The 25,054-nt window shown below is 35.6% G+C and overlaps 1 protein-coding gene across 5 annotated transcripts in view; it reads left to right on the top strand.

The window, feature by feature from the left end:
• EYA4 (EYA transcriptional coactivator and phosphatase 4) overlaps window positions 1-25,054 on the top strand; it is a 287,676-nt gene that overhangs the window by 237,702 nt on the left and 24,920 nt on the right. For 4 of the 5 annotated variants that reach the window (XM_081045125.1, XM_081045127.1, XM_081045129.1 and 1 more), the window contains 7 exons: window positions 346-412; window positions 1,604-1,746; window positions 1,888-2,031; window positions 3,560-3,639; window positions 6,958-7,123; window positions 13,540-13,676; window positions 15,583-15,666. In XM_081045125.1, the coding sequence (XP_080901251.1) occupies window positions 346-412; window positions 1,604-1,746; window positions 1,888-2,031; window positions 3,560-3,639; window positions 6,958-7,123; window positions 13,540-13,676; window positions 15,583-15,666 (821 nt within the window). Of the gene's footprint in view, window positions 1-345; window positions 413-1,603; window positions 1,747-1,887; window positions 2,032-3,559; window positions 3,640-6,957; window positions 7,142-13,539; window positions 13,677-15,582; window positions 15,667-25,054 lie in introns of all 5 variants that reach the window. The other variant, XM_081045126.1, reaches the window with a different exon arrangement.

The raw sequence follows: 25,054 nt of genomic DNA, 5'->3' as shown, positions 1-25,054 counted from the left end.
ATTACTTACCTATAATCAAAGATATTTATTCATAACATGTTAATACATGAGAGCATGCTACTGATTTGAGAAAATAGATGAATGATGGAGGGGAATAATTGGTAAGAAGAATTCATTTCATGCTCTTAGAACAAACTAGAAGCAGTTAGTTAGAGTAAAATGTTTAGGCATCTGTTTCTGTTTAGAAAGTGAATTCATTTTCTTTTTAGAAAATGAATGAATTTTTAGAAACATATCTTTAACATGGTAATTTCTTCAAATTGGTTTTGTATACTATAATGAAATGTATTTATGAAGCAACCATTTTGCACTCTTTTTTTTTTTTCGTGTGTGTGTGTCTTACAGTAATAACAAGTAGTGGCTACAGCCCCAGATCAGCACATCAATATTCCCCACAGCTCTATCCTTCCAAGTAAGTGGTCACTCGATTCTTTCAGAGTTGTTAGAACAATTTTCCAGGGTGATCTTTATTAATCTGCATTCATACAATATAACAACTTTAAATTGGGATGCATTTATGTATAAATGTATTATAGATACTTGGATAGATAGATACATAGCCTGTACAAATGCATAGAAATAGAGATACACTCACTTTTGTCTGGACAATTCCCTTAATTCTGGACATTTAGGTACATTGAGGAAAGCATCAAGCTCAAACCAGAATACACTGACTTTTTCATGAAAATTCAAAAATGCTAAATAATTTAAAGAAAATGTAAATCGATTACATTATGTTTAAACCTCAACACTTTATAATACGTTCCATTATTACAGCATTTTTATTAGATATCAAGTGCTAATAAACATATTTTTGAAGAGTATGTTCTACTGTTTTTAAAACGAATGCAGTAAACTTATTGAGGACCGGAGTAGAAATTTCAAGTTTGAGTGTATTGGGTGTATATCTGAATTTGGTTGCAATCAGCCAGATGTGTCAAGATTTTGGATTCCTGATTCATACACATTTAAATGTTATTTTCTGCAGTGGCTAAACTGTCTATTTATTATTAAGTACAGTCTGGGAATTGAATGTCCATTTGGGAACACTCTATTGAAATGTAGCGTGATACAGGGAACGGCATTCCACAAGTTTTCAGGAAGCTGTCTCCTGTTTTTTTGTCTGTTTGTTTTAAGATTTTTAGTTCTTGGGAGAGAATTCTTAAAAGGGCTTTTATTAACTTTTGTAGTCATTGCATAGCATTAGGTCACTCATGGTGACTAGAAATATGCTTACAAGCATATTAATGTACTGGCCTGTGCTCCATTTTCCTCATTTACATATTAATTAGAATACTATTTTGGATATAAACAAGAATTACAGATCTGAAAGAAACTTTAGATATGATATCTAAAATTTATCATTTTACCAGTGAGGCGTAGAGACTTGAGTTTAAATTATTTTTCCAAAGTCACTAGACTGGTTTGTAACAGAGCCTGGCTCCCGACATTCAGACCCTTGACCTTTCCTATATTGTTAAAGTTATATTGTGGATAAAGAAGAGGATGCTTCCTGGCTATTATAAGGTTTCACTGAATCTAAGCTGTCTGAATTAATATGCAGTCTTTGTTGCCACAGTAATGCTATTTTTCTGATATTTAGGCCCTATCCACACATTCTTTCTACACCAGCAGCTCAAACAATGTCTGCCTATGCAGGCCAGACTCAGTATTCGGGAATGCAGCAGCCAGCTGTCTACACAGCCTACTCACAGACAGGACAGCCCTACAGCCTGCCCACTTACGGTATTTCACGTCTTCTCTCTTCTCCTTCTTTGATTATAAGCAGGTAATCCTGCTGGCTAGTGGTTGTATATTCTAAGTTTTGCAACTCAGAATTAAGACCATTTAGTAATTAAATGGTTTGTACGTGCATTTTCCAAACAGATTTGGGTGTGATGTTGCCAGGCATCAAGACAGAGAGCGGACTTCCACAAACTCAGTCCCCCTTACAAAGTGGGTGCCTCAGTTACAGCCCAGGGTTCTCCACCCCACAGCCGGGCCAGGCACCTTATTCTTACCAGATGCCAGGTAAGTAACCACACAGGAAACACGTTATATGAGAATGGATTCTTTGAATGAGACTCCTTGGCTTCAGACTAGGAATATACCGTCATAAAGAGACTTTTCAACATTACCTCTGCTCACACAATTTTATCAGGAAAGACAAAATAACTAGAAAGAAACATGATGAAAAGAGTTGAATATACATCAAGTAACATGACCCATACCAAATTTAAATACTTAAGCTTAAGTTGCATAAAATTGGCAGGAAACTTGGTCCAAGCAAAGCAATCTCCAAGCCAGTCAACATGCCAGCAGTCACATGTTTGGCATCTACTTAAGTGATTTCAAAGATTCCTACAAAAACCAGGATTTTCTTAGTATTCCTTAAGTACACAATGCTGTTTGATTCTATTTAAAATTGAATTAGCACTTTTCTAAGTCCAATTTATTGTCGAATGATTGAAAATTTTTTGTTCATTCTTAAAATACCTCTCCCCTATTGATACTACATTTCTTAATAGGAATATTTATATAATTTGTACCACCCCCAAAATCCTCCATCTATGATCATTTTTAAAAGTTTTCCTCTTGTTTTTGACTCAAATCAAAAATTATTTTAAATTATTGTGTAGCAGTTGTAGAAAAAATTTAGTGACATGGTAAAAACATTAAAACCTTGTTCCTAATCTAGCATTTTGTCTATATTATTAGTCATAAATTCGTATTGGATATTTCAGAGCAAGTCAGTTTGGATTGGTTACATGATTCTATTGCTATTCTAAACCCCTTGATAAAATAATCAACTGCCTCAATAGTCTTTCATTTTACTCCCTAACAAGTACATTCCAGAAAAATGTATTTTTTAAAAATAATCTGCGAAGTAAAATGATATTTCACTTGCTTTGGCCCTATTTTTAAAAAAATCACTGAATAAATTTCTGACCTTGTAGTAAGTTTTAGAAGGCCTTCAAACTTTAGATTAGTGCAGTATAAACCCTATTGAGTACATGATCTAGTTATTAGATCTTTTTGTTCTAAGGAAAGGACAGAGGACTGTAAAGACAGGAAGCAGCAAGCATCATCTCTAAATGGGTTCTATTGTAAGTCTATTTCTTAAGCTAATCCTGTCCAAATATTTAACTCAGGTAATTTCTGTATGCAAATGCAGTTGATATGGCCATTTGAAAGTTCCAGTAGTCTAGAAGTCATCTGAGTTTCCATAATATTTTATTCTTCGAGTGCTTCTGCACTTCTAGACACTGAACCCTGCAGGATAACTGCTGTTCTTGTTAAAACACTTCTCACATGCTCCTGTTTAGCTGAACAGAATTCTACAGGAAAGATGTTACCTGTTGTTACAAGAGGGCTGGAGTTAAGCACATTTTCCTTATAAATCTCTTTCCTTATAAATTTGAAGAAATCTCAACTTCAAATTTCACTATCTTAATAGCAAAATTAAAATTATATCTCTTTCACTAAATACTGCAAAGTAAAATATTTGTATTCGTTTACAAGAAATACTTTTAAAAATAAATTTTTTCTTTACCTGTAGGTTCTAGTTTTACACCATCATCTACTATTTATGCAAATAATTCAGTGTCCAATTCAACAAATTTCAGCAGTTCACAACAGGTATAGTAATTTTTTATATTTATGCTTTTTTTACCTATTTCATATTTTTGAAGAATAGTTTCAGGTTGCCATATAAGTGCATATTCTCCCAGAATAAGGTTTCTTAAATTTAAAGTTAAGATGGCACTTCAGGGTAGTAAAAATTAACTATCCAAAACTTAGGGGTATGTGTAATTCTGGATATTTTAGTTTTCCTGTTTGCTAACGATTTGTCTTTTAAACATTTAAGCTATAATTGTTTTAATCATTTGGCATGGCATTACAAAATTTATTGCATACTTTCCTATTATCTTAAACATAATTTAGTTTAAGACTAAACATAATTTTATTTTTCTTGATAAAAGTTTCATTATGAAAATTAATTAACAGATTAAACTATAATCAATAATTGGATTGTGCTGTAGACTATAAGACATTTTTAGTCCAAAATGTAATTTGTTATTAAGCAAAATGCCTCTTGGACTACTGTTGGCTTTTGATTTTTTTTTTTTTAGTTGTGTGATTCCTTTTAATAAATGTTGATTCCTACTTTCCTGACCGCTGTAATTTTTTGCTTTTGTCATAGTGTTTGCCTCTAGAAGTTGTTTTAGTCTTCCTCTTAATTATATTTTCTGGATATTTTTGTGAGTTTTAAAATCTAGCTTGTTAGAATTATGTGTGGAGCAAGAGTGATTGTCCCTGAATGAGCTAATCAGCGAGGAGTGAGAGGCATTTCCTATATATATTGACACTCAGAACCTTTTGTGCTTATTTCCTAATTCTCAATAATGTTCAGAGTAGTTTAGATGGAAGGATAGTTGATTTCCTGCACAAGCAATATATTGTTTTATTTTAACATAGTAAGTGAACTTTTATGTACCTAAACTGTAAACTATTACACAAGTGCTTGCTCTTTGGATTTACTGAAGATTTTATTAATGGCCTTCTTTTGCTTTTCATTAACAGAACGAAAGGCAAAAATGAAATTTTGATTATTAAGTAGTGTGGAATAATAATACGTTTTGTAGGATTAACTTCAGAATTTGGCATTAGTTAGAAAAATCATTTCTTAAAACAGTAAACATCAGAGCCAGTATGCATATTTTATATTTTAAAAATTGAGAATATTTGAAAATCCGGATAGTTTAATTTTACTCATTTATTGATACAGTAAACGTTTATTGAGCACTAGCTATTTATTAGATATTTGATTAGGTATTAGTAATTCAAAAACAGTAAGTAATTGTTCTCTACTCTCTGGAAAGACACAATCCTTCTGAAGAAACAGCCATGAAAATAATATGAACAGAGAATTGGATATAATGAAATAATAATAGAAATATACACTCGGCAGAGTGGTGGCTTAAGAGAGAAGCAGACAATAAACCAAAAAAACACACACGAGTAAACATAGAATTAGAAAACACAAGGGAAGAGAACAGAGTCCTATTAAAAAATATTAATAGGAAGCTGATTTAACTATGGGTGAATTCACGGAAGGCTTTTGTCTTGAAACAACAATGAGGCCACTTCTTCTCTAAGAGTTAAATGAAGAATGAGGGCACTGCTGTTCCAGGCATTGAGAGAGCAGCATATACCAGACCCCGACCAAGTGAAAAACTTGATGTGTCAATTAACTCAAAGCAGCCTAGAGTTTAGCTTGTGCGTAAGGGTCTGGTGTGGAAACACATTTGTGGAGAGACGTAGGAGCCTGCACACAGAGAGCCCTGTGGTTTAAAATAAGGAGTTTTGATGCTATCCCAAGCCCGATGGGAAGCTATTAAAGGATTTTGAGCAGGAGAATAGCATCATATAATTTATGTTTTGAAAAGATTACTCTGGCTTCAAGAACTTTGGCAAAAGCCAAAAATGGAAATGAGGAGACAAATGAGAAAACCCGTCCATTGGCTACAACAGGAAGTGAAAGTGGCTTGGACCATGGTGTCAAGGGTGGAAAGGAAGAGAGGCAGAGATCTTTGAGATACGTCTGAATACAAAACGACATTCTATTCACCCGAAGCTAGTAGTCTGGACCTTTCCAATAAGTAACTTCATCTTCCTCTCAGGGCGTTAGCAGCCTAATCGAGGGCTTCAGCACACAAATGCTAGTCAGGCTCTCTGGCTTCCAGTTCCAGCTCTGAAACTTGCTGTTTGACCTTGGGCAAAACACTTAACCACTCTGTGCTTTCGTCCCCTTCAGTGAAAAATGGGGATAATGATACTACCATATAGAGGATTGTGGGGCTTAAATGATGAAATCCATTTAAGGCTTTAGAACAGTACCTAACCAGTAAGCACTATGTTAATGTTTGCTATCACTATTTTACTCTGAAAAATATATGTGGCTAGGAACTTTGTCCAAATATTGCTAAGAGATTTTTTTTCTTGGCTCACAAGTGGTAATGGGTAGCATCAGACCTTGAAATAAACAAATAGAATTTTGACTTTCCTCCATACTACTTAATCCTTTCTGATAAATATACATATTTGCTTTACATATATTTACTTTATACAGAGAATTTCCTTCTCTGGAAACCACGTCAAATACAGATCTTTTTCCCTTGGGAACATGTATTAAAGGAGTCTAATTCTGATCAAGGATTTGTTATCATTGATAACAATTTGAGCTACAACATACTAGATATATTAAACACCAATTGTTTCAACAAATTCTTATTCATTGGCTCAATATGTAAAAGGATTTTGAAGGATTATTTAGATCATTGTAAAGTTTCTTAAAACTTTTTTAAAATAAAAAGCAGTCAGAGGAGTTGCTTCAATGCTTTTCCCCCTCTGTAACAAATGAGGCAAACTAAATGTTTGAAAATCTTTTATTTATCTTCTTTTATTTACTCTCTACTTCTTGCCAAAAAAAACCGAAATTATCAAGCATAGCCTAGAAGGGGAACAAAAATCACAATAATGCAGACCGAGGTGTGCATGGAAGTTAGGAGGGGCAGCCACGTCTCCTCCTGCAGGTGATATTAGAAGATGTATGAAAATAATGCTGTGAATAATGAAGTGATTTCATCTCCTTCTCCCCTCAAGTGCCTAAGACCCAATGATATAAATCCTTGGATACATAATTATGGGGGCAAAGTGAGGCATATGTAACCTTTAGACCGATTAAAATGTGTGTACTGGACCTGGTTTGCAAAACCATGAGAGTCGTTCATGACAATGCATGTAGAAGATGCCCACAAAATTGTTTCTGCTCATTAGAATATCCTCAAAGCTATGGACTCACATATCGCTTTAGCATAGCTATTGCTTTTCTTACAAGCATGCTACAGGGTATTTTCTTTTTCAAGCACACCCACATCTCAATTATCATTTCAGGATTATCCATCCTACACAGCCTTTGGCCAAAACCAGTATGCACAGTATTACTCAGCATCAACGTATGGAGCATATATGACATCAAATAACACAGCTGATGGAACATCGTCCTCGACTTCTACCTATCAGCTGCAGGAGTCTCTCCCAGGACTGACTAGCCAACCAGGTACAGATCTTCATCCAGGTGAAACACTTTTATCTGCTTTACTGTGTCTAATAAGATGGAGAAAATGGACATTGCAAAAACAAGGCTGAAAGCTCCCAGACAGTTATGCTAACGTTTAATCAGTATGAGTTCCTCTCGATAAGATGAGGTTCTTCTGACATTTCAAAAGACCCTTCCTGTAGATGTGAGGCAGTTAGGAGATTTTAATCTTAAATGGCAGTGTACATATGAATATAAATGGATATAGAATGGTCAGTGGACCTTTTGACAGATTATTTTGTGAAGATCTTGACCACATGATAAGTTGGAATATTATCTTCTTTTGGTATAACTGATAATATGTCCTTTATGCATGAGAGACTGGATAGTTCCTTCACCTTTGTACATCATCACTAGTTCCATGCATTGAATGCTCCCTATATCCCTAGGATTTGTAGGACCATTGCTAAGAAGTCTAACATGTTTGTCTGATCAACACATCTTTAAAGTCCATTGTATTTTTCATTGTCTGAAGCTTATCTGTATTGGAATTGTATTTGATGATGCATATTTATTAGAGTGGAGTATTTAAAGTTAAAAGTAAGTTTAATAGAGATTCATGGTAATCCCAATTAAAATTACAACAGGACGTTTTGGAGAAATTATCAAGATGATTCTAATATTATAAGGAAAGGCAAATAGCCAAAATAATTTTGAAAAATAAGAACAAAATTTGAGGACTTACATTGCCTGATTTCAAGACTTATTATTAGATTGGTACACAAGTAATTGCATTTTAACAGGTTAAAAATCATTACAAAAGCCGCAATTATTTTTGCACCAATGTAATATAAAGTACAGTAAACAAGAATGTGTGGTACTGGCAAAAGGAGAGATATTTGGAGCAATGGACTAGAACAGAGCCCAGAAATAGATCCACATACACATACATATATTGTAAAATGGGTTTAGACAAAGGTACAAAGGCAATTGGAGAATGAAGAGGTGTTTTTCTTCCCCACCCCCAAAATTGTGCTAGAACAGTTGGACATCCATATGCCAAAACAAACAAATAAAACAAACGCTAGAATATTGACTCATAACTCCTACCATATACAATACATGTAAAAACGAAAACACTGTACTTCTAGAAGACCTGGAGGAAATCTTTGTGCCCTTCGGTTATGTAAAGAATTAATAGAGATGATAGGTAATTTTCAGATCTTATCCTGCTTTCTTTTGAATTTGAAGAAGAAATTATTCTACTTGTCACTGTATTATTCTCTCAAACAATACGCATGTCTGGATTTTTAAGGAATTCTATGACCTTAGAACTTTAGTCAAGGTAGTTTTAAGTTTGATTTTGCCTTTTCAGATCTGGCATGTATCCAAAAAGTAAACAAGTTTATAACTATGAGATCTTTCTTTATTATTGATGAAATCTGAGGTATTTAGTTTAATGGTAATAAAATTATTTCCCATTAACCTGCATTTTGAAATTAAAGCAGAGATCTAACAATTAAATCCACAATTTTTTCTAAATCATTCACTGTTGACTTCCCCCATTTTTAAAACAAAAACATACTTCATGTTCTATAAAAGACAGCTGGTTGTTCTGATTTGGAGATAAACCCTAATGAAATAAAGTTGAATCTAAATATATAAAACATAGAAGGTACAGTTATTCATTACTGTACTGATTAAAGGATAATTATTCAATCATGTGTAGTGTTGGCCCAAGAAAAAGCCTAAGGCAATTGGTAATGACTGATGTTATTTGGAAATCGCAAACAGCATCCACTTATTACTTTACCTTATTAGGTAGTTTGACAATGTATTTAAAGAAACATTGCCATGCTGATTAAGAACAGATATTTTAGCTCATTATCTTTATAAAGATCTCTCTTTGCTTTTAACATAAAGATTATATTAGGTATATTATATTTTTGATTTGTATTCAGAAAGTTTGATGACTGATTAGCACATTAAGATTAGAGATATTTTTATAGCTCCTTCTTTCAAAATATTTTAAACATCCTTTAAAATTTGACATAATTAGTAATTTGTAACAATATTATCCTTTACTCTGAGATCTTGGCAAACATTACAATACATTAGCTAATTAAACTTTATAAGTGCTTCAGAACAGTAAGGGATATAGTTAGATCACTTCACTCTTTGAAAAGAAGCCAGTTTCTTAGGCAGAACTCAGTAGACTTTCCATAGCTTCATGGCATTTCACTTAAGGACAGGAAGGAAAGCAAAGTGCTAATTCATTTAATTGAAGCTAACAAGAGGATTTAGGTAGAAAGAACTGACCACATTTAGCTTCTCTGCCAATTTGCATTTTCCCTACCCACAGCATTAATGTACCCAGTGCAATTGCTTGAGTAAAATTTGGCAGAGGCCCTGGAATAGACAGCTTTCTCCTTAAAAAAAAAAAAAAAAAAAAAAAATTGTGTCAACAAATGTTTAATGACCAGATGAGCTCAAGTTCCTGGTTTTACCCTTTATCAGAAAAAAGGATAGCACCTTCAAAAGATAGAGGGGTCAGTATAGTTCCACCTGAGTGGTTGCTGTAGGAGCCCAGGTACAGCCGTGGCCTCTTCAGGACTTTCTCTTTTACTATGAAGTTCTTTCGATGAATTTCTTGGCCCTCATCTCACAAATTGTACAAAGTCTATATAACTCTATTGGTTAGTAGAAACAGATGTAGATATGACCTTTTGCCACCTGGAGTGTCTGTTGCTATTTAGGGGAGGAAGTATAGCCTGGTGGTTAAAGCAAAAGTTCTGTAATCAGACCAGTATTCCACTTATAAACTCTTTCATCTTGGTAAATAAAGTCTCCAGATTTTCTTATTATTAAAAGAGGATAACGAGGGACCAGATTCACGGGGTCAAAGTGAGGTCAAAGTTTTATATATATATATACATACATATATATATATACAAAGAATGTTTCATAATAAAGAGCACTGAAAAATCAATAAGAAAAAGATAACCAAATTTTTTAAATGGGCAAAAGATGTCAACAGTTATATCATAAAAATAAGACACCAAATGGGTAATAAACATACAAAAATGTTCTCTACATCATTACTCATCAAGAAAATGCTAGTTAAATCTACCATGAGATACCACCATACCACCACAATAGCTAATATAAAGAAGACTATCAATATCAAGTATTAACAGGGATGTGGAGCAACTGGAATTCTCATTGCTAGTAGGAGAGTGAATTAATACAACCATTTTGGAAAAAGATGGTCACTGTCTATGAAACATGAGTATATTTCCCTCTGACCCAGCAGTCCTGCTGCTAGGTATACATTCCTAGAGGAATGGACGCTTATGTCCACAAAGACAAAAACAAGAATATTTATAGCAGCTTTATTCATAATTGCTAAAATTATGAATAACCCAAACATCCATCAATGGATTAGATAAATAAAACATAATATACATATATAATGAAGTTGTAGCCACATTGAGGAAAGAACAAACAACTACGCCATGCTGTTATACGAATCAATCACACAGACATAACGAGCAATTAATTAAGCCAAACACATTTCAAAAAGAAGACAGTGCATAACACATATTAAGGGTTTAATACATTGTGGAGCTGCTCTTCTTAGTTCTCTGAAAGGCTATGCCTTTGCCTCTCTCAGAACACTTCTATTTATGTTTTGTCCAAATTCTTAGAGACCTTTTAAAATCTTTCAGTAACTTGGAAAGAATCAGTGTATCAGGTCCTACTTGGATTGAAACCCAGGCACTTCCTATGGCTGGTCTTTTCCCTTCTTCCTCCTGCTCTTTTCACTCCTTGCTGTGATAGCTGTTGGCTCCCAATTCGTTTACATAGCTGAGTTGTTCCTGCTAAACTCTGTTTTTATGAATCCAGTCAACAGTCAGCCACCCACAATGTCACAGTGACTTTGGGATTTTGCAAGTTTTTGTCCTTTCAGCTCTTGCACTATTTCAAGAACAAAGCTACCTTATGATAGTTAACACCTGAAAATTGATCTATAATAAATAGGAAGACAGGTTGTATGGAATGTCATATAAAAAAATTGTAACCTTATTTAATAAGTGAGGGTTAATTTGAATCAGCATTTGATTTGAAAGAGAACATTTAATTTGTAGGATATTATAACCTTAGGAAGATTCTGTTAAACAAGAACTAAAGATAGAAAAAATTTTTTGTGATATTTTTTAAAAGTTGCTGTGTGTTTAAACACCTAAAGCCTAATTAATGCCTATACAAGTAAGCTGGAAAAGGATTTACTATTAGATAGGCCTGTAATCAACCTCATAACTAAGGAACTTTTTATTATGCTGTACTTGCACACAGGCAACAGCAGAGACTATACAATGAATCGTACTAGCAATGTTTAAAGAGCAAATAATATTTGGAACACAGACCTTTTTTGGTTTGTTTTGTTTTGATGCTGGTCTGATGTGTACAATGTTTCCCAAAGAAAATGTTATAACCATTATAAATTATTAGAGGTTAGCTATGTAAAATTTATACTTATTTAGAACATCTCAGAAGAAAAACATTCCCTGAGTATTGTCTAGTTTGTTCAGACTTGATTATTTAGATTATTCAGATTTGATTTAGATTGTTCAGATTTGATTATTTAATTATTTTGATTAATAACTGGTCAGCTGTCTTCATAATTATTTTAATTTTTATGAGAAAGCATGATACTTATAACATCTTTGTTTAGAAATTGTGTAACTTAAATTTAACATAGTTTGCCATTGGACTCTCTCAGAAGGTTTAACTTTATGCATTAGATTTAAATAAAAATCAAATATAAACCAGGTTTATCTCAATAATTCAAAAAGATAGCTGTTATTACCCATACTTGAATATACAAAAAAACTAAGATTCAGAGAGATTGAGTAAAATGCTTGCAGTCATATGGTAAGTATGACTCGTTACTTGTGAGGTTTTACTGCACCTTACAATTGGTCCCATTTGTTTATCTTAACACCCCCTCCCACAGATTTGCCACTGCTCAGTACACCCTACTTCATAAGATGCTTCGCCACTCACTTTAGACATATCAGCCTTACAGGTATCTGTGGAACATGTAGAAAGCTATTAGATGAAAAGATCTATTAAATACAAAGAACTCTATTATAAATTTAGATGTATCCAGATGGAGATATAGATTTATGTATAGGTCATCATATACTGGGTGATTAACCTATGAGAGGGTTAGATCACCCAGGTGGTATGGCATGAGAAGGACAGTGAGCAAAGGATGGAACTTTTAAATATCAGCATGTAAGTGATGGGGGAAGAAAAAGGAGGTCATGTCTCCAAGACAGGAAGAGCTGGTGAGACAGATTCTAGAACTAGGAGAGTACAGGGTCTCAGCTGCCAAATAATGGTGCTGGAGGAGGTGCTGTTTAAGAGGAGCTCCCGGAAGATAAGTACTGAGTCTCTCTATTGCATTTGCAATTAGGTGATTATTGGGGATTTTGCATAAGACTAGTTTTAGAGTTTTGGTGAACTGAAGCTAGATTATGACAAATCAGATGTCAGGTAGTGGAGAGAGATGTGCTGTCCAGTACTGTAGCTGCTGGCCACATGAGGCGACTGAGGTCTGCTGTAAGCATAAACCACACACAGGACAGTCTGAAAAAGAGGTTAGGTAAAATATGTCATTGATAATTTTTATATTGATGACATGCTGAAATGATATTTTAGATAAATAAGGTCAATTAACATATACAAATAAAATTAATTTTACATGATTATCTTTAAGTTTTTTGTTTGTTTTTTAAGTAAGGCTTCCAGAAAATTTTAAATGATATATGTGATTACATTTGTGGCTTGCATTATATTTCTATTGGACAGCACGGGTACGGACTATTCTTTTAAGAAGTGTCATTTAGAAAGAGAAAATAGCAAGAACATTGCTTCTACATGGAAATGCAAAGTCAAAGGGAAAGACTTTTAAAGTTGTCTGTGGCCTGCAGAAAAGGAAGAGGTTGGAGGGAAGATGACTAATGGAGGGATAGTCCTTATGAGGTGAGGTGGGGGAGTCAAGTTTGCAGGTGGAGGAAGGCATGAGATTGATCCAGAAGACATTTCATCTTCTGAACTCTGATGTAAGGAGGTGAGAACAGATTTAAATTTAGATAAATATGTAGGTGTGGGTAGAAACAGGAAGTTGGAGGCATATGGACTATAAAAGACAAGTTTAACAGATCACAGAGATTGAAACTAGGAGGGATTTGTGTGACCTACAATATTTTTGACTGCATTAGGATTTTGTGTATTTAAGATTATAAATCTTTTTTTTGTCATAAGGAGCTTTCTGTTGTATAAGACTTTGTTAAAATAATTAATAAAGAAGACTCATACCTGCTCCAAATATGAAGTGCTATTCTTGACATAAGTTATGTTATTTATAGGAGAGTTTGATACCGTCCAGAGCCCCTCCACACCCATCAAAGATCTTGATGAGAGAACATGTAGAAGTTCTGGGTCAAAGTCCCGAGGAAGAGGCCGGAAAAATAATCCCTCCCCACCTCCCGACAGCGACCTGGAGGTATGCTAACTCATCCTCAGAGTATAATATGACGTTTTATTTTTATTGAACACATATTCTATATTTACAGTTCCATTAAGTTTCAAACTTACATATATATATATATATATATATATATATATATATACACACACATATATATGCACATATTTATATACATATATACGCACATATATACATACCAGGGGTGCCAAAAAATGTACACAAGTGTACACTTTGGTCAACATTGCTCAAGCAGCAGTTCACCATAATCAGAAGTGTCTGGATGCTGATGGGAACCACTTTGAGCACCTCTTGTAATTACAGAAGTCAAACGTGACTTGTATTCATTTTTTGTTATCAATATATATTGAGTATTACAATTTTAATAGTTTTTTCCTTTCTTAAAATGTATATACATTTTTTGGCACCCTCTGTAAATATATATATAAATAAATATATGTAAATATATATATATATATATATATAAAATGAAACAAGTGAACTACTTTGTAGTAGACATTTTACACCTGCAAAGTTTGAGATTTCATCCATTATAATAACCAAATTAAAAACTATAGTAACATAAAAATGATAATGCTTTATAAATTCTAGGCCTGAGATAAATGCATCTTTTGATTCAAATTGGCACAGAAATTTTAAAAATACAGCCATTATTTGTGGGATGATTTTCTGAGAAATACTCCATTTAGTAGTACTAAGATAATGAGAATGTGTCAATTAATTTAAAAACATAAAACTAATCTGTATGTAAAGGAAAAGTTGTCTCCTGAAAAATAAGAAATTTTCCAGTAATTTGACACATATGTTAAAAGTTACAACTGTAAACATTTCCATGTGCCATTTTTTTTAATTGACAGCTCTTTTGAAATCTATCCATATTAAGCAGGTTGATTTTTATTATAAAACATCAGGAGAGACTATTCTTAACCATAATATGTTTCTTCTTACACAACTCCATACTTCGATTAAGGAAAAACTACATTAAATTTCAGATTTAGTAAAGTCAAGTAATGGTCATTGCACCTCTTCCTGAGAGATCATTTTCTTCACCTGAACAACAGTAGCATATTTAAATGCTTTTGAGAACCCAGCAGGAGACAATAAATGTGTGAACTGGGCTAGGGACAACAGACCATGGGGATCAGGGAGCACTGGTCCAGTCAAAAGTGGCCAGCCCAGTTAGAGCACGGTGCTCTTAACAAGGTTGCTGGTTCGATCCCCACATGGGCCACTGTGAGCTGCGCCCTCCACAAATAGATTGAAACAACTACTTGATTTGGAGCTGATAGGTCCTAGAAACACACATACATACACACACAAAGTGGCCCACCATCACTGCCACATGGAATGTCAGCATTGCCACAATTCCCAGTTACTCTTTTGCAGTCAGACCCTAAATTTTGTTTGAAATCTCCTAATCTTGAAAAACTGATCAATAATTTGAAATCTTTCAAAGCACTGTGCAGGCCAAACAACCCATCTGATGGACCTAAGCTGACCCAAGTGTCCACACTGCAATTTCTATTTAGGGTTACTTATTGAATCTTTTAAATGTTTTTTAAAAGATAAATCCTTGCATGAATTGCAAAATTTCATGAATTCATGAGGCATAAAACTTTAAAATAGAGTTTCAAGATCATTTCTATCATAAATTCAAAATATGTCTTTTGGGTATTAACTGCAAGTAAATATTTGGATAAATTCATTCAAAGTAAGACATCTGATTGTTAAGCTTTTGCTCCTCCAGTTTTACAAGGCTTAGATCTGGCAAATTTGGAAAAAAAGTTAATGGAGTTGTATAGTTTTCTATAAAATATCCGCAAAGTGACATATTTTCTACTTGTAAAGAGATTTCTCCTTCCTTAGAACTTGACAATTCTGTGATATTTATCTTTTTCTTCAGCGTGTGTTTGTCTGGGACTTGGACGAAACCATCATTGTTTTTCACTCACTGCTCACAGGTTCTTATGCCCAGAAGTACGGCAAGGTAAGGAATCACGAATTTTTTCCCCAAGAAATCATGTTAGAATTTTGTTCAAAAATCAAGAGTCATTTAAAAATACATTTAAGTGTTTTTATTGTAGCCTGTCACATCTGCTCTTAATTATTTCTTTTCAGTGGCCCTTTGTGTTTTGTTTTTTTTTAATTTGAACTGGCAAATTTTACAAAATGAGTTAGTAATTGGATTCTTTTTTCTTTCCTCTTAATGACTGACTTTTCCACATTGAAACCAAGCTTATTACTTTGACATGATTATTTTAGGAAAAATTTTTGTGAATGGAAATAGACCTGAAACATCATAAAATTATATATTATCTTCTAATAAGGGAACTTTAAGAAATTGTTTGAATTAATTTGTTCCACCAAATCTTGCTATAAAAGGCCATTTGAAATAAGTCGTCTTTTATCTGATGGATCGTTTGGATTTGTGAATAAAAGTGTTTTTGTAATTTTGAATAAGCACACGAACAGCTATTCCCTCACATATACACAAACTCAGAGACAGGTGGTCTCTTTGTTCCTCTTCCTTTCCCTCTTGCCATTGTTTTCATAGTGAGCGAGCTTCTTATAAGAACGCTGTTATCCACCTGGGTGAAGCTATTTCAATGACTGATGCAAGAGCAGCAGGTTTTTCAGCTACAACCACAGTCGTTTAGGTCATTGCTATTTGAGTCTTCATCTTCTGTGATATTTATCTTGTTCTCATAATCTAAACCAGAATTAACTCAAAGCATCATGGTCTGCCTTCAATTGCTGGATTCAAAGTGTTATCTAACTTTAGTTCTTTTACATATCACATGTACAGAAGTCTTTACAGTGTCACATAATTTGATAGGGCCTCATGTCAGCTCAACACACACTTTTTAGCGATTTTGTTAAGCTTTGTATTCTAGACGCGGAGTGATCAGTTGCACTCATATATTTCCTCCTAAATTGTACTCTTTGTGCATCTGCAGTGCATTTGATTTTTAGTGTAGGTAATAAACGGTGTTGCTAAACAGATATGAAAGGTAACAATTTTCTTTAATGACCATTTAGAAGAAGGAATCTTAGAATCTTTATCACAGTCATCATCTAAAACAGTTGTCTTCAAAGTAGAATGCATGTATATGTGCCATATATACACAAAACGCTCCACTGAGAAAAGGAAAAAGAAATATTAGTGGGCGCCTGTATACGCAGGTGCACACACACGTATCTTGCAGTTTCTATTGTTGTCTGTTTCATAATGGACATACTTTACAAATACATGCACATGACTATAATTTAAAGACTATGTATACAATTTATAAATAAATTAACTATGCATAAATTTAGTGTGCATGCCAAAATCCTATTACTGATAGAGTATACAATCTAAAAAGTTTCCAGACTATAATCTAAATTATTTCTTCTGGAATAATCCTGGCTTATGAGGAATACACAGTAAATCCTGTTAAACTGATTGCTATATTTTTGTGCAGCTAAGTTTCACATTAGATAAATATTTCAAATAATCGAACCTGAACACATGAGTCCAAATAATGTTCCCTTCAAAATAGTCACCATGAGAGGCTATACCTAAATATCTATGTTGCTTCCATTATGCCAAATCAGTAGAGGGACTAATCTTTTGGAATTACCTTTAGATTTTTAAAATATTTCCTGACTCCAAACCTTCATCCTTTTGTGGTGACTGTGATCTTTAGAAATAGTGAGATCATTGGAACCCAAGGCAATAAATAAGGAGGGAGCATGGTCAAAATATAACTATTTTTCTTTTTGTCAAAAATATCGTAAACTTGCTACCACCCCAGAACTGAGCATGGACTTCCATTTGGGACAAGAAAGGGTGCCAATAAAGAGGCAAGAAGAGGTGATGAACCATTTTTAAAAAAATCTGTGCATAATGAAGCCGCTGTTCTCGAGTAATTCATAAACTGACTCTAAGCATAGTTATGGAAGCAATGTTCTCACACTGCCCTCACCAGTGGTGTATCATTGAAATAAACCTGTCACCTCTCCCAATGGAAGCCTGTATATGCGTCATTCATTTCACATACAGGTCCCATTATCTTAAAGTATTGTCATAAAGCTTTGTTTGAATGTGGAACAGAAACATTTTCTATGCTTAAAATAGTAGAGCTTACCGAAAGGGTGGGGCACAGTGAGGGGAAGAACGGAACTAACGTTTATTTAATGCCCACGATATGCCACCTAATAAGTGTCACAATTTTAAGGGGTAGGTTGTTCTCCCAAAACTATAGATGGGGAAACGGACTCAGAGAGTGAATAAAATGTGTGTAAAATCACACAGCTGGTTAGTGGCAGAAGTGAGTCCTGGGGCCCTGAGCTATTTGACCCGAAAGCCCAAGTCATTTCTGTTATAGTACATCACACAGTGTAGACAATATGCCATGAACACAATACATAACTGTTCCTAAAAGGAGTAAAGATAATTAGCGAGGCACTGTATAGGCAGTTATATGAGTTCTCCTTTAGGTGGTTATATGAGTTCTAATTCTCTCAAACGATTCGGATATTTGCCATTAACAGGTAAAATTTAAGAAATGTTCGGGGAAATAAAGTGTGGCAGACAGATATCACTACCTCATGATGGTGCAGCATAGGAGAAGAAGCAGGGGCACTATTGGAAGGTGTGGGCAAGATAAACTTACATTTATAGAACACCTACCGTGTGCAGAGCCTGTGTTTGACATTTCATGAGCAATCGGGATAGTGGTTAAGGACAAGAACCTCTGAGTCAGGTAAATCTAACTTTCAAAACCCAATGCTCATGTGTACATCTTTTTGACCTTGGGCAAATTACTTAATTCCTCAGTTTCAATTTCTGTAAAATGGGAGCAATATGATCTGTAGTCAATAAGAATTAAAGAGATAATATGTTTAAAGGTCTCAGCAAAACACTTGATATGAATTAACACTCAGAAAAATTGTAACTCTTATTAGTCACTGTCACTAATGTTATCCCACTTAATTCTGATAATTATCTGCTGTTATTTATGGTAATTAAATTCCGTGGTTGAGGACACCCAGATTATAATGGTTTAAGAAACTTGACCAAGGTCACAAAATGATAAACGCTGCTACATCCATGGGAAACCAGGTCAGTCTCATAGCAAGTCTTTGTCCATTTTACTCTTCTGTACTACTCGAAGGGGGCTTGATGGAATGAATTGTCGACATAAGAAACATGCCAACCTGTAGGCAGAGAGCTGCATCAGGCAGGGTATCTGTGGTAAGAAATTTAGGATTCATTGTAGGTGCAATGGCAGCTGCTGGGGTTTTAGGCTGAGTTAGGGCATGGTCTATAATGGGCTTCTATGTGGAGAATGAAGGTTAGAGGAACAAGGATGAACACAAGTAGACCGTTGAGGAGGCTGCTTTGCAGGAAGTAAGTAGTGGTGGCTGAGGCTGGAGCGGTGCTTCTTGAACTTGCGTGTGAGTCGCAGTATCCCACTGGGCTTGTTAAACACAGGTGGCTGGGTCCCACCCCACGAATTTCTGATTTTTAGGTTTGGGGTGGGGCCCGAGATTTTGCATGCGGAGTAAAATGCCAATAAAGCTGATGGACCATGCTGTAAGAACCACTAGAATAGAGTATTTCCCCAACTTTATCCTTGGGAAAATGAATTCTGGAACATGTTAATTGATAGTCTTTGTGGAAAGGCCCGTAGCCAAATAAACTTGGGGAATACTTGCATTTTATGGACACTTAGTACATATTACCATATTAAAAGTCCTGATGTGTTTTACAGTCAAGAATCCTTTGTAACCATGTTTAATTCCTCAGTTCCCTAGTGTCTTCAGCAATGACCTTGAGGACTGACTAAAATGAGGTCGTTCTGGTGATTAGTTGACAATTCAGATGGACTTTGCACCGCTAATAGCAAAAGTGACCAGGGCCATTATTTCTGCAGGGAAAACAAAAGATCTTCATACAGTTTAAAGGTTGTCTAAGCTTGAAATTGTTATTGTCTTAAGTCCTTTTTATTTCTTAGATCAGCTATGTTTCCTTCCACAATGTGCATTTGTAGAGCATAATTTTTTTGTATAACAGTGATTTTTCAATTTTTTTTGGTTTTGGCAAGAGAATCCTTTACGCACATACTGTATCACACCGATCATCTTTATGTAAAACATATAAAGGCAGACCTGCTTTCGGTGAAATGTGGAAGTTAGGGGACTGGCGGTGAGAACCCATTTCTCTCATGTAGCCAATCCCCCCATTATTCTCAGTCACCCCTAAAGGGTTCCCTGAGTCCTGAGGTTACGCAGCACACAGTCTGTAAGGCAGTACAAAGCTAGAAGTGAGGAAGATGCCCTGTGATTGGATGGGCCTCTGAGCCTATTTCCTTATCTGAAAATGGTTATGATCTATTTCCATTCTGGGCTTACTGGATGGATTCAGTGAGATCATGTTAATTTATAAAAGTAGCACACAGCTCTGAAAACTATCATCCACATCCCACACTAGAGAAATGTAAGTAAATATACACAATATTTACCACAAATGAAAACTGACTAAAGGTATATATTTTCAGCCATGCAGAAGGTTAGTGTTTACACAAAGTAGTACTGCAGTGATCTGAAATATAGTGAGCTGCTAAGGAGAAATATAAGCACCAGAGATGTAAAATTACATTCTTACATGACCACACCTACCTACCTATCTGCCTGTCCCTCTTTTTCCCTTTCCTCCCCCCACATAAATAAAATAATAATAAGTACCATTTTTTGAGCTTTTGCTGTGTGCCTGGTATCCTGTTAAATGCACTAGCTTTCACCACCACCCAGTGTGACTGGTTCTATGTCACACAGCTTGTAAGTGGCATAGTCAACCAGAACCTATATCTCTTGGACACGTTTTTAATCTCTACACTCTTTTGGTCCCACCATCTATAAAATAAAATTCATAGAACATAAGTATTTGGGAATGCCATTTTTCTCATAAATTACCCACTGTAACTAACTTTTGTTAATTAAAAAAAATTTTTTTTAATCTTACTTCCATTTATAAATGAATAAGTTTGTGAACTTTCCAAAGTTCTTCCTAATACGTCATCACTTTATGACTCTATTCAATTGTCAACACAACATGTTCTTTCCCCAAGGCAGAACTATTCCTGAATATTTACCATGATGGCAAATGAAGGATGTCGGTATTTGAGTTCTGCTGCCTATGAAGCTGATGATGGGCTTTGCAGCTGAGCACCAGTTGGCACGTACAGTTTTCAGCACTGCAAAACTCTAAAAGAAGAGTTTGTAAATTTGGCAGGACATATAGACCAGGAATCATCCATCATCTGTTAGAGTTTATGAACATCATTCCTATTCCCTGATTAATTGTATATATTATTTTACCTGATAAGTTGCAGTAATTCCTCTTTTGGGAAGGAAGGGGTGAAGGGAGCTAAATAAATTGTGCTTGAGGGATTTGATTTATTTTGAAACATTAATGTGTCATGTGCTATGAAGCCATGATTCTCTAAAGTTATTCCACAGTAAGGGTGCAAAGGAAATAGCCCAAGTCAGGGAAAAGATTGAAGGAAAAGTGCACAGTTGCCTTATACTGTGAAATTAAAATTCAAGCTCCCAAAACTGCGTGCTCATTTTATACAACATCTTATGTAAGAGCAGTGCTGGGGAAATAATATGTTCCTCGGGATAAATTAGTTGGTTAGTTTTATATTAAACAAGCTATACGTAGTTATACAGAAAGACTTCTGAAATAGCACCAGCTAGATTTTAAATTATGGGAAAGTACTGACTTATGTGCATGTCAACTGAGGAAAAGCAACATGATTTAATAGGAAGCGATTGGAAGTAAGTGTTGGAACCATGGAGTGGTGGCCACCCAATGGCAGCACACAGATTACACCCACTCTGAACATAAGGGTTAGAGCATTCTGCTTTGGAGGGAGAATGGAGCTGAGCTTAAATTCCACTCCACCTCCTACTACTACATATGCGCCCCAGGATAGTTTATTTAGTGTTTGTGAGCCTCACCATTTATAGAAGATGGGGAGAATAATTTGATTAGGTGGGTTAAATTAATTACTGCATTAAAACTCAGCACAGAGTAAACATTCAAGAAGTATCACCTATTTGATTTGGTTTCAAGGAAATTTGAAAGTTGGGAAACAGAGTTAGGGGGAAATGGGATATTTTCTAAAGAAATTTGCATATGTTTGTATCTGATTTGTGTCCATACTCAGCTCAGTGTTGTAGAGAAGTAGAGGGTGACTACAGTGGTTGTGGTATGTATGGAGAAATGAATGCAGAATTTACAAGCCTCAAACATTTTATAGTGTATTTCATGGTTGTACCTAGTATGTGTCTTTGCATACACATGTGTGTATGTGAATAGTATGTACATAAATATAGTGCATATGTATACAAAAGTAAAGCCAAATCAAAGGCAGTGACATTTCTCAAGCTGTGTCTTCGGGAGTTTGAGAGACAGTACCACGTACTGACTCCTCTTTCAGAGCTCTCTGTTACTCTTCCGTTGAGTAGATGTTTATGTTAGAGAAATTGTTTTTCTTCTTTTGAATTGAATAGCTCTAGGTGATATTATCAATGGCCAAATGTCTTACTTTTATAAAAGACCAACCTCATCAAATTATTGCTGGGCGTTCATTAGAAAGGGAACAGATCTTGAAGGGGCATCATATTTATTAACACAAAACTAATACACCAGAAAGATAAGTGATAAATCAGTTTCATAACAACGCAAATTTCTAGAAAAGCCTATAATCTCCACTGAAGTTTCGGTCCCAGCTGATGATCTCAGCTTTTGATCCATCAATCTTACATCTTGGGGAGGTAAGAGAGGGAAGATTAGATCATTAACTTGCCTTACATTTCCTTAAATCATCATCAACTCTCCTTTTTCAAAATGAGTAGGTCACCTATCTTTTCTACTACTTTCCTCTAATGTGCCATTCCCCTTTGTCCCTGAGTCCGGAGGCTTCCTCAGCAGGCGTGTTCACTTTCTCTGTCGTAGCTCTCCTCTCTCAGTCCTGTGCTTTCTAGCTCATTCTCCCATGGCCATTCTCACCAACTAGACTCTTTCCATTCCATCTGGTTGCTATGCTATACTAATTATATTATATAGTATAAAAATAATACACTATGCTAGTTTATATTTAAAAGCATTTAAACATAAAAATAAACTTGATGGGCTAGAAGGGCTAAAAATAATAAAAAAATAAGTAAATCCCATTCATTCAAAGGTTCCACAATAACAATTATATAACAACTATAAGTATAGCATATTACTATTGCTGTAATTTCCTCTTGAGCTATATTTATTCTTTTATTCGTTTAATTAATTTGGGTGAGCTTTACTCATTGAATTGTATTCTGATTGAAAGAGTAGAAACTGGCAGTGGTAGGTAAGTTGTGTAATGCCTTCTTCGTGGCCTCGGGTTACTTAATATTGACTCCTGTTCGATTGTAAATATGTTGCTTACATCAAACCCTTGGACGTTGAACAAATCCTTTTAATCCAGGGCAAGAATTACCTAGTTTTTCACCCTTACCAGCTCCTCAGCAGGTAGTTGGCTACATGAGTAAGAGTCACCAGGGATCATTTTGTCCCTGAAGTTCAGTCCACAGGTGGTCTTCATGGAGGTGATGGTGGGGCAATGCGTGCTTACTTATAACCTGAAACTATTTCTGGGGAAGTTTACTTGCCAAGGAATTACATTGAGTCACCATTCTACTTAGTGATCAGATGGACTCAAGTCCTAGAGTCCATTGGTCGTACTCCAGAATCAACTCCTAGGAAACCAGAAGGACATGCCAGCTGGTCTTCTCTAACTGTCCCAGACCTTATTGAGAGTTCTCAGACCAACACATTTTAAAATATTAGCATGCATAGGACTCACCTAGCAATCTTGTTAAATTACAGATTCTGCTTCAGTAGATCTGGGGTAGGGTCTACGATTCTGCCTTTCTCCCAAGTTCCCAGCGGATGCAGTGAACTCTGTACACTGCACTTGTGGTAACAAGGTCTTAACGGGCTCTTTCTCAGTCTTGTTTGGACACTGGAATCTCGGGAGAGCTTTGAAATGACGGAGGCACAGGTCCCACTTCAGAGAATCTCGTTTAAAGGATCTAAGGTGTGGCCTGGGCAGCATGCAGGGTCAAGTGTGAGAGCCTCTGCCCTAGAAGTCATCATCCCAGCCCTGGATATCACGACACCCCACTTTTGAGTAGAGCGTCACTGTCCTTATCCTTCTTTTTCTCCATGAGACTTGTGTTGTAAAAAACCCACTTGACACTCTATCTGTACCGCAACCACTGAGTGTGGCCACACATCGAAGGGGGCCCCGGGTCCTGGGTTAATTAACTCTTCCTCCTGACTATTGCAAAATTTTGCTCCTCTCAAACCTTCAGAGATCCCTCTCAATTCTGCACAAAACAGTTTCTCTATCACTTGAAAAAAGAAAAAAAGGAAAGTGAAAGAATTACTCATCTTTACACCATAACCATGTCCTCTGCCTCCTTTTTGCACCTATACTCAGGTCCTGGATCCAGGCCTCATGGACCCTACCCAAAATATCCACTCCTGGAAACACCTCTTCCACTCCTGAGTCTCCCGTTTCCTACTCTGGATTATCCCGTTGCCATTTTCCGTGCTATGATAGTCTCATCCCCCGGAAAAGCCTCTCTAGTCCATTTTCAAGTCACTGCCCTCTTTCTCTGCTTTCCCCTAGCTTACCAGTCAAACCACTCTCTCAAGTCTGAGGAATGGCCTTGCCAAATTCATGATTTATACTGCTGAGGCCTCTCCTCTGCATTTGACCCAGTTGAGCACCCCCTCTTACTTAAAATACTTGTTGCGCTTCACTTTCCTGACCTTGGGCACTCTGCCACTAATTCATCCTTACCTCTGCACAGGTTTCTTGCCACCATGACTATCTGTGCATGGCCAGTCCCCTCACCCTTTCCAGGTCTCTTGTCCTCAACTATCACCTCCTGAGAAAGACCTTCCCTGTACTCTCTTTAAATGAGCCATCACCGCCCATGCCCACAGTCTTCTGTATATCCTGACTCTGAGTTTGTCACCACCTGAAATACTATATCTTTGCTTGGGTTTTTGTCCATTTATGTGTCAGACAACTCACCCAGTAATAATATAAATCCCTTTAGGGCAGGGAGTTTGCTTATTTGATTCTGTGCTCTTGACACAGAATTTGAACATGTCCGGCACAGAGTAGACACTCAATAAATATGTGCTAAATAAATGAATGTTCTTGAAACCATTCTCCAACTCCCCTGAGAACTCCTAAGCCCACTGACTATCCATCATGCACAAACATTTCAGTTGTGAAATTTCCCTTCTGATTCATGACAGAATTTTA

Source organism: Rhinolophus hipposideros, assembly GCF_964194185.1.
Source record: "Rhinolophus hipposideros genome assembly, chromosome: 3".
Lineage (NCBI taxonomy): Eukaryota > Metazoa > Chordata > Mammalia > Chiroptera > Rhinolophidae > Rhinolophus > Rhinolophus hipposideros.
Note: the sequence above shows the minus strand (reverse complement) of the source record. Positions and strands in the feature narration are given on the sequence as shown.